Source organism: Melanotaenia boesemani, chromosome 24 (genome assembly GCF_017639745.1).
Source record: "Melanotaenia boesemani isolate fMelBoe1 chromosome 24, fMelBoe1.pri, whole genome shotgun sequence".
Lineage (NCBI taxonomy): Eukaryota > Metazoa > Chordata > Actinopteri > Atheriniformes > Melanotaeniidae > Melanotaenia > Melanotaenia boesemani.
Genome location: NC_055705.1, coordinates 23,314,483 through 23,324,843, shown reverse-complemented (window position 1 = coordinate 23,324,843; position 10,361 = coordinate 23,314,483). Strand labels below are relative to the sequence as shown.

Sequence of the window (10,361 nt, the reverse complement as noted above, 5' to 3'; positions counted from 1 at the left end):
CCCTTGCAGTAGCATTAATGACTTGTTGGTGTGGAAGCTTGTGTCTGGACCCTAACTGAGCTATGAGGATGTGGTGTAGACCTGTGATGGTGAGACTCTGTGCTGGCTGTGAACCAGTGTTTCCTGTCCGGGGAGCAGACATCTTTCTACCTGAACTATCCATCTGCTGCAGCAGCTCTACAACATGCTTCGATGGAGCGTAGAAATGTCGAGATGAGTGAGGACCAATCCTTCTGATTTACCTCAGCTATTCTTCCTGAGGATTTTCACTCTTTCCTTCCAGTTAGCTTCTTTAAAAACAGCCACCTTTCACACTGGAATGCGGAGGGTGGCTGCATTTAAACTGGCGGGAATCAAACCTGCAGCTCGTTGAACTTCAGCCAAATTGCTATTACCCTTTATTAATGGTATACTTATTTATTTTACATCATTTTATTCTACACTATTTGCTTGATTTTACTTTACCGTATCTCTGCCCTTTCTACCGAGCTACTAGTTTCTTCTACCCTGTTCCTTGTTTGTTTTTAACTAGACTGTGTGCCACCAATTGCCCCTTGTACACATTTTTTTAATTGAATTCTAAGCACTTTCCCAAAGAGTAAATGGGCAAGGTAAGGAATAAATATGTAAAAATTGATGTTGCTCCAAAAATAAAGGAATGTCATTTCCAAATAATGAGTTATCTTCTTTTTAGTTTAATTTTATTTCTGAAGTGCTTCATTGCTGCTGTCTGTTGAACTGTTTGAATTTTCAATAAAAATAAATAAATTTCTCACATGACGCTCCGGCGGACGCACGAGGGCGACATTTCCTTCCCTGAACTTGTTTACCTCGCCTCCTCACCGTCTGCTCTCGCGCCCTAGCAACTGCAGCATCAGCGCGAGATGCGCCGCACCGGAGCGCTACGTCAGAGCTCCGCGTAGCCGCGTCAAGTTAACAAAGAGCTGATAGGGCTAGACCGGAAGTACGTCCAGCTACTTAAAAAAAAAACAAGATAACTCGTAAACTGTTTTCACCAAAGTTTAATTCAATGATGTGTAAATATTCATGAAAACTCCGTGTTCGTGTAGTTTGATAATAAGAGCTAAAAAAAAGAGACCAAACAGGAGCCTGTTGCCGTCCAGGCGAAGGATAACCGGAAGTTTAATAGTGTATTTCCGTTAGCTTCACAGTGGTCCCCTCTCCCGTCGTGTCAGCCAGGCTAACCCAGCATCACCGCCTTCTTCTTTCTATCCTTCTGTATCTTCTGTCCCTCTCTTATTTTTCCCCTCGTTCCTGACAATTCCACGGACTCCTCCGACGCAGGCTCCTTCGGTGATGCTCATTTCCCCGTCGACCAGATGGTTATTCGGTAGCAGCGCCAGCTGTCGTGTCGCATCAATCGGAGGAAAAAAAACATCCATCCACGACGACGTGGAGGCTGGATGCGAATTCAGCAACGCCCGCTTCGACACGCGCGGTCCTCACCAGATAGTTGTATGTTTTCCATGTCTGCCTGTTTGCATGTGAAAGGGCTCGAAGGCTGCAGCCTTTCCCCACCGCTTCTTTAGCGCCGCCAGGTAGCGGCGAACACGAGCTGGGCTGCCGGAGAGCTCCATGCTCCTCCATTCAGCGCGTTCACGTCACATTTCTGCAGGTAAGCAGGCCCTTCTTTTACATTTCTCATAAAATACACAGATGTTACCAATGTACCGTCAACCTGGACGCTGCTTTCCTTTCTACTGAGCAGCAGTGGATGTAAATGAGCAGTCTGGGTGATGGAGGGAAGGATGGAGGCATGCTTTGCTCCCAGTAAACAAAAGTGGCCTACATTGCACCATGCAGGCTTTTTGCACACACCTCACATGCAAAAGCATTTTTCTGTGCGTTGAGCTGTTTATTTGAGGAGATAAATATGCATATAGGAATTCCTGAATACTGACTTTATTTTACCTTCCCTCGCCCCCTAGAAAAAAACAAACAAACAAAAAAAACAAACAAACAAAAAAAAAAAACAGTAAGCATTGAGCATTCACAGACAACATGTAAATGAGAGCTGAGGCTTTATATTTATGTTGGCTGATAAAAAAAATGAGCAACAAATAAATACCATTAATAAATTAAGCTATTTTTAAGCCAAAACATATCAGTTCTAAATCTCTAAATGTGATATTTTGCTTGCTTTTCAATGGTTTAACAGTAAATATAAATATTTCAGTATGCATTGAGAAAATGGTGAATTAGCCGTTTCTCTTGTTATTGCTACTAAATATATGTCCCAGTTTTATCCTCTGCAGATCATTAAAGTCGTCTCTTTTAAGAAGTTTCTTTTTTAAGTTGTTTCAGGTTGTTTAAATGCTTCTCTGCCTTATTATGATGTATTTAAAGTGTTTTCCAGCAGCAGCAGCTGAGCTGCTTCACTCCTCCGTCTGCCACTTGTTCCACCGTCAGCCTCCAGCACCACTGCATGTGCTGCTGGAGGCTTAAAGGAGCCGGAAAACAGCTGATGACCATTTTATTAGCAGTCTGCTAACACGCAAACCTGCTCTCACTCACACACACACACACACACACACACACACACACACACACACACACACACACACACACACACACACACACACACACACACACAGAGAGATATGTGTTAAGGATGATGGGTAAACTGTTTTGTGAGAAACAGGTATGTTTCACCAGTCAAAGCCCCTAAATTTAGATCCAGGATCCGAACTGCCCGCACAGAAGAAAACATGTTGAAAACAAAACAGAAAAAAGAAAGATGGATGGAGGGATGGAAGGACGGATAGATGAAGGGATGGAAGGATGGATAGATGGTTGGATGGAAGGACGGATAGATGGAGGGATGGAAGGACGGATGGATGTGGGGATCGATGCAGGGATGGAAGGACGGATGGATGGACAGAAGGACGGATAGATGGAGGGATGGAAGGACGGATGGATGTGGGGATCGATGGAGGGATGGAAGGACGGTCAGGTCAGGTAGAGGAAGCAGGGAGGCGAGCAGTGTAGGACACTGGTTCTAATAATTCTGGTATTCTAATAAAAGTAACTAATGTTCTAATAAAAGTAACTAATATTCTAATAAAGTAACTAATATTCTAATACAAGTAACTAATGTTCTAATAAATTAACTGTAATATTCTAATAAAAGTCACTAATGTTCTAATAAAAGTAACTAATATTCTAATAAAAGTAACTAATATTCTAATACAAGTAACTAATGTTCTAATAAATTAACTGTAATATTCTAATAAAAGTCACTAATGTTCTAATAAAAGTAACTAATATTCTAATAAAGTAACTAATATTCTAATACAAGTAACTAATGTTCTAATAAATTAACTGTAATATTCTAATAAAAGTCACTAATGTTCTAATAAAAGTAACTAATATTCTAATAAAAGTAACTAATGTTCTAATAAAAGTAACTAATATTCTAATAAAAGTAACTAATGTTCTAATAAAAGTAACTAATATTCTAATAAAAGTAACTAATGTTCTAATACAAGTAACTAATATTCTAATAAATTAACTGTAATATTCTAATAAAAGTAACTACTGTTTTTTAAAAAACAATGTTCTAATAAAAGTAACTAATGTTCTAATAAAAGTAACTAATATTCTAATACAAGTAACTAATATTCTAATAAATGAACTGTAATATTCTAATAAAAGTCACTAATGTTCTAATAAAAGTAACTAATATTCTAATAAAAGTAACTAATATTCTAATACAAGTAACTAATATTCTAATAAATTAACTGTAAAATTCTAATAAAAGTAACTAATGTTCCAATAAAAGTAACTGTAATATTCTAATAAAAATAACTAACATTGTAATAAAAGTAACTAATGTTCTGATAAAAGTAACTGTAATATTGTATTAAAAGTAACTAATGTTCTAATAAAAGTAACTGTAATATTGTATTAAAAGTAACTAATGTTCTAATAAAAGTAACTGTAATATTCTAATAAAAATAACTAACATTGTAATAAAAGTAACTAATGTTCTGATAAAAGTAACTGTAATATTGTATTAAAAGTAACTAATGTTCTAATAAAAGTAACTGTAATATTGTATTAAAAGTAACTAATGTTCTAATAAAAGTAACTGTAATATTGTATTAAAAGTAACTAATGTTCTAATAAAAGTAACTGTAATATTGTATTAAAAGTAACTAATGTTCTAATAAAAGTAACTGTAATATTCTAATAAAAATAACTAACATTGTAATAAAAGTAACTAATGTTCTGATAAAAGTAACTGTAATATTGTATTAAAAGTAGCTAATGTTCTAATAAAAGTAACTAATATAATAAAAGTAACTAATATTGTAATAAAAGTAACTAATATTTTAATAAAAGTAACTAATGTTTTAATAAAATTAACTGTAATTTTTAATAAAAGTAACTAATGTTTTAATAAAAGTAACTAATGTTCTAATAAAAGTAACTAATATAATAAAAGTAACTTATATTGTAACAAAAGTAACTAATGTTCTAATAAAAGTAACTAATATAATAAACGTAACTAATATTGTAATAAAAGTAACTAATATAATAAAAGTAACTTATATTGTAACAAAAGTAACTAATGTTCTAATAAAAGTAACTAATATAATAAACGTAACTAATATTGTAATAAAAGTAACTAATATAATAAAAGTAACTAATATCATAATAAAAGTAGAGAGGAAGAGAACTGGTTCTATCTTTTCCATTTTTCTGAGTTCATAGACTTGACTTCAGTTTGTCTGGTGTAGGGCTGCAACTAATGACTATTCTGGTCGATTAGTCACCGACTATTAAACGACTAGTCGACCAATCAGATTATGTATCTCGTGATTATTAAATGGATTTTATTTCACGTTCAGCTTTGAAATTTTGCATGAGGTTGTTCTGTAAGTCCGACGTTCCTCCTCTTTAAATGGTCGAGCGTTGCAGACATACTTCCGTGGTACACAAGGTCCGCTTTACAAACCTCACATGTATTTAATTTATTTTGTAAGTTTAACGTGTAGTTATTTCAGGCTTTGACGTCCTCGGCCGCTGCTTTGTTCCCTGGTCTGCCGCCATATTTTATCCCTGGCAGACTTTATTGCGCATGTGCAGCTCTCTGCAGAGATAGGGAAGAAGACGGTGTGTCACTCTGTAGTACTTCTTTATTCTAAAACATTATTTATAGGTTATAATGCAGATACTTTACTGGTCTGACCCGGAAATAAAACAAGTTTGACTCTCCTGCTTTTTAAGTTCAAACTTTAGTTTAGTATATATAGTGAATTACAGATTATAATAATTTGGAAAATATCAGCTGCAACATTAAATACTTATGATCCAAAAATATGTTATTTAAATGTAAATAAAAACAATGCAGTGGTTTGTGAAACAGTTACAGTCTAAATCATTTAGAAATGATGCTTTAATAGTTCATAGAAATTTTAAGCTCGTGATGGATTTGGCGAAAAGACCACGAGTAAAAGTTGAGACATGATGGCTGGAAAGAAGCAGCTGCAGGGACATGTTGTAAATAATTAGGCTAAAGAGCACCTTAGAGAGGCGGAGTCTCTCAGGTTCTACAAAAAACTGCCTCTACACTCTGGAATAATTTCACAATCTAGTTCCACTGGGTGAAATGAATCTGCAGGCTTCTGAAAATGTGGGATATATAACGTTTCTGTCCCCTGCAACGACCTGATGGGTGGCATCATGCAAAACCCTGCAGCTCCCAAATGGGTCAGTTGGGCAAAAACTGCACATCCCCGGGGCCCCCGCCCCAACTGCTCCCCTGGTTTAAGCTGTTTTAATGGCATTAACTGGCAGGGGGGCTTAGCTGGGGGCAAGTCCACCGTACCCAGATTAACATCAATCTGCCAACACACACAACCTCGGACAGACTGAGCTCATCCTGCCTGCAGCCGTCTGCTGATTTGTTGACAAACAGGTTGTTTACCTTCTTTCTGCTCCTCAGACTGCATCCGTGGCCTTAACCATCCTCAGTGCTCCTCCTCTCCCTCTGAAGCCTCCTCATTCTCCTCGCCGCCTCCCACCATCGCGTCCAGCTGTGGCCCTCACAGGGCGCGCTCGCTGGCTCTCACCTGATTGGTCCCTGGCCTCAGGACGACAGCCAGCAACAACACCTTCCCTACATGAGGGACAAAGCCACTCAGGTGAGCGCCTTCACACATTACAGCAGCTTCAAGAAATATCCCAATCATCATCATCATCACCGACCTGGACTGAAGAGCAGATGAAGCCAAGCAGCAAGCATTTTACAGCAGGCTGTGTGTTTACTTTCAGACCCCCCGGGCCTGGGCAGATGAGAGGAGGAGGGGCTCTCACAAACGCTCGGCCTCCTGTGGGAGCACCGACCAGCTCAAGGAGGTGGGTTTCTGTCTTTGTGCTCCAGGTTCCGGTGCTACTCGTCACCACGGTAACGTTTCCGTCTTTAAACCTCTGCAGATCGCCAAGCTGCGCCAGCAGCTGCAGCGCAGCAAACGCAGCAGTCGCCATCGCAGGGACAAAGAGCGCAAGTCGCCTTTCAATGGCAGCCACGCCATCATCCAGTCGCAGGTAACCAATGGAGACGGAGTGCTAGGGGAGGGGAGGTAACGAGGCTGGATCCTGCATCCGGGGCGGGCGTCACCTTAACCCCCTGATGCAGGAACATTTTATTTCTACAGACATGTAATGTTTTTTATTTTTATCTATTCTTTAGAAATATTTATAAATTTATATATATAAAATATATATAAATATAAAATAATGTCAGTTTTATGCAATACAAATATTCTGTAAGATATTTAAAATGAATACGATCATATTCCGACACTTTGGACTCAACATTTGCATGAAAGGGTTAAAACATCCTCTTTCTTTGTTTCTTGCCACAGATGCCCAAAACCATCCTGATTCCCATTCCAATATCCAAGTCATCGGCTCCTCGTTTCCGGAACAGCGTGGAGGGTCTGAACCAGGAGATCGAACGCATCATCATCAGAGACACCCCCGAGAAGGACGAGACCATCGTTGTGAGTTTCAGCTCTCACGTCTTCCTCTGCTGCAGCCGTCTTTTCCTGACCTGTTTGTGTGTGTGCAGCCTCAGGATGTCCCGGATGGGCACCGTGCACCCCCACCCGTCCCTCCCCAGCGCAGCAGCAGCACCCGCAGCATCGACACGCAGACTCCATCTGGAGGCGGCCTGAGTGGTAACCATAGCAACTGCAGCAGCCGACCCGACTCCATCTCTCCCTCCTACCTCACTGTCCTCAACGACGCAGCCGGAGGCAGCCCCTACGAGGAGAAAGGTGACTACCGCACACACCTGCCGACACCCGGTCGCGACATGGCGCTCACCTCCATGTCCCCTCCCCCACAGAGATCAGCCCGTGCTCCCCACTGCCTAAATACGCCGCCTCCCCCAGACCCAACAACAGCTACATGTTCAAGAGGGAGCCTCCAGAGGGCTGCGAGAAGGTGAAGGTGTTCGAGGAGTCCATGTGAGTAGAAACATCTGAAACATGAGTCAGATTTTACTTCCTGAACAGATCCAGTCACTTTCCAGACATCTAGAGCAGGAGTAGCCAAATAAAACGTATTAAGTTTATTTGTAAAACTTAATATGTTTTTATAAGTTTTATACATTTCTAATTTTACATATAAAAGTATTTTATATTTTTATGTTAATTTACATCTTTAGTCATTTACCTGTGCATCATATCTATATCTATATATCTCTATATATATATCTATAGATATCTATAGATATAGATATTCTTAGCTTGACTGTTTAGCTTCACCTCTGCACCTGCAGCCTCCACTACCGGGAGTTAAGGGTTAACATCCAGTTTTATGGGTGTAGCGTCAGGTCTGTAGATGTAACTATAAACATGTGTGGTATCCACAGAAAGTCCAGAATCTCAGCTACCAGCTCAGTAAAACCATTTCTATCACCAACACACACAGTTAAGACAACAATAATTAAAAAAACAAAAAAAGTCCACAAACACAAATGATCTCTGAAGGGCCGGTTTTGGCCCCCGGGCCGTATGTTTGACACATTAAGCAGGTGACTAACATGTTGTGTGTTTCCAGGCCCAAAGCTCTGCAGGAGATCCCGCCCTTTTTGTGTCCCGACCGCAACAAGGTCAACTTCATCCCCAACAGCGGCTCTGCCTTCTGCCTCGTCAGCATCCTGAAGCCCTTACTTCCTGCCCCGGACCTCAGCTTTCGCCCCGGGGTGGGCCTCCGCAGCCTGTCTCCGTCCCTCGTGCCTCTGTCCACCCAGCCCTGCCTCCTGGAGGAGCCCGAGAGCTTCTGACTGCCCCCCCACCACCCCAAAAACCCACATCGCCCCAACAGCAACAAGCCGTCTGCTCTGGAAGAAGAAAATGCCTTCAGCATGCCAGCTCAGCTCTCCGACGTCCTTCTCTGGTGGAAAAGCGCTTCCCACTGCCTCCTCCTCCTCCTCCTCCTTGGACCCACCACCTGCACCCCTGATCAGCTGTTTGCCGTCTCATCGCTTTCTTCTTCTTCTACCTTTACTGCTGTTTTTATTCCTGTTTCAGGAGGAAAAGGACAGACTTTTACTTCATCCTATCATACCATGGCGCCTTTCCACAGACATATCTCTTTTTCTATTTGTAGTTATTTCTCTTGATATAAATTATGCCTTCCATTACAAAAAGAAAAAAAATGGCTGCTGGTTTTCGACCATGGAGGCTAACTTTGGTGCTGCCTGATGTATCGTAGCAAAACTTGAAGGGTTGAGATGAGGAGATGATAAAAATGTGCCTGATATCTCAGACGGCTGTTTCCCCGTAGCCACGCACCACCGTGCAGGACCAGTTTCCTTCACCTGGGAGCCAGATCCAGGTGGTTTTTCTACTTTTCTGAGCCATTAGCAGCGGTAGCAGCGAACAGCGCCTCCTGCTGGGTGCTGCGTGTCTGCGGGAAACCTGCCGGGGCTTTGACACTCGCAGCGTGTTCAACCTCCGTCTGCTTCCTCCTCCCTCCTCCAAGCACCGGCCTTTGCTCACAGCATCCCTTTCCTCCTCCACCATCACCTCTTCCTCCTTTTTCCAGCTCATTGTCTCCGTTTCTTCTCCCTCCTTCCGTCTTGAGCAGCTCAGATTTCCTGCTGATCATGGAGAGGTTGGAGAACCCAAACTGTCCAAAAAGTAGTCTGCGGCTGATTTAATGGAGGTAAAATGATAGCAGGGACAAACTTCATGAGGCTGAAATGATGTCCAACCTGTTCATGTCCAAACCCGCCATGATGTCCAACCTCTTCATGTCCAAACACGCCATGATGTCCAACCTGTTCATGTCCAAACCTGCCATGATGTCCAACCTGTTCATGTCCAAACCCGCCATGATGTCCAACCTGTTCATGTCCAAACCCGCCATGATGTCCAACCTGTTCATGTCCAAACCCGCCCTGTCCCCCGTAGATGTCATTAGAACTCGACTGTGCCTGCTACAGTGGGACAGGAATGTACTGGATCTGTAAATACTGACGCGCTGTGTTTGTATTACCGGCTGACAAAGATATGTATCTGAATATGCCCCCTCTTCCTCTTCCTCCTCCTCCTCCTCCTCCTCCTCCTCCTCCGCTGAGTACTGTGAATGACTACGTCTCATTATTGTGAATAATGATGTATTTATTTATCGGATGGGAGTGTAACTGGGATAAGAGAAAATATAAAGCAGATAGAAGACATGGTCCATCTCAGGTCTGTAGGAAGAGAAAAGCAACAATCAGCTGATGTCCATGTAGCCTCACAGCGTAGCGGGCGTGGACGTCGACGTGTGGATGTCGACGCGTGGACGTCGACGTGTGGATGTCGGCGTGGACGTAGACGCATAGACGTCGACGCGTGGATGTCGGTGTGGACGTAGACGCGTGGACGTCGACGCATAGACGTAGACGTGGACGTTGACGCGTAGACGTCGATGCGTGGATGTCGGCGCGGACGTAGACGCATGGACGTCGACGCATGGACGTCGGCGTGGACGTAGACGCGTGGATGTCGGCGTGGACGTAGACGCGTGGACGTAGACGCATAGACGTAGACGCGTGGACGTCGGAGTGGACGTAGACGCATAGACGTAGATGCGTGGACGTAGACGCGTGGATGTCGGCGTGGACGTAGACGCATGGACGTCGACGCGTGGATGTCGGTGTGGACATAGACGAGTGGACGTAGACGCGTGGACGTAGACGCGTGGATGTCGGCGTGGACGTAGACGCGTGGACGTCGGCGTAGACGTAGACGCGTGGACGTCGACGCATAGACGTAGACGTGGACGCGTAGACGTAGACGCGTGGACGTCAATGCGTGGATGTCGACGTGGACGTA

General features: G+C 42.6%; 1 protein-coding gene across 1 annotated transcript; it reads left to right on the top strand.

Moving 5' to 3' along the window:
- The first annotated feature begins 1,062 nt into the window (after positions 1-1,062).
- On the top strand, positions 1,063-8,333 carry fam117ba (family with sequence similarity 117 member Ba). Its single transcript, XM_041978691.1, has 8 exons — positions 1,063-1,636; positions 5,972-6,170; positions 6,301-6,384; positions 6,463-6,573; positions 6,894-7,031; positions 7,100-7,307; positions 7,379-7,499; positions 8,095-8,333. The coding sequence occupies exons 2-8, from the start codon at positions 6,150-6,152 to the stop codon at positions 8,318-8,320; spliced, it is 909 nt and encodes a 302-aa protein (XP_041834625.1). The 5' UTR covers positions 1,063-1,636; positions 5,972-6,149; the 3' UTR covers positions 8,321-8,333.
- The last annotated feature ends 2,028 nt before the right edge of the window (positions 8,334-10,361 follow it).

Coding starts and splice junctions, on each gene's coding strand:
- fam117ba (XM_041978691.1), top strand. CDS start 6,150: ATGAGGGACAAAGCCACTCAG. Junction 7,032..7,099: donor AGAAGGACGAGACCATCGTT/GTGAGTTTCAGC, acceptor GTGTGTGTGCAG/CCTCAGGATGTCCCGGATGG. Junction 7,500..8,094: donor AAGGTGTTCGAGGAGTCCAT/GTGAGTAGAAAC, acceptor GTGTGTTTCCAG/GCCCAAAGCTCTGCAGGAGA.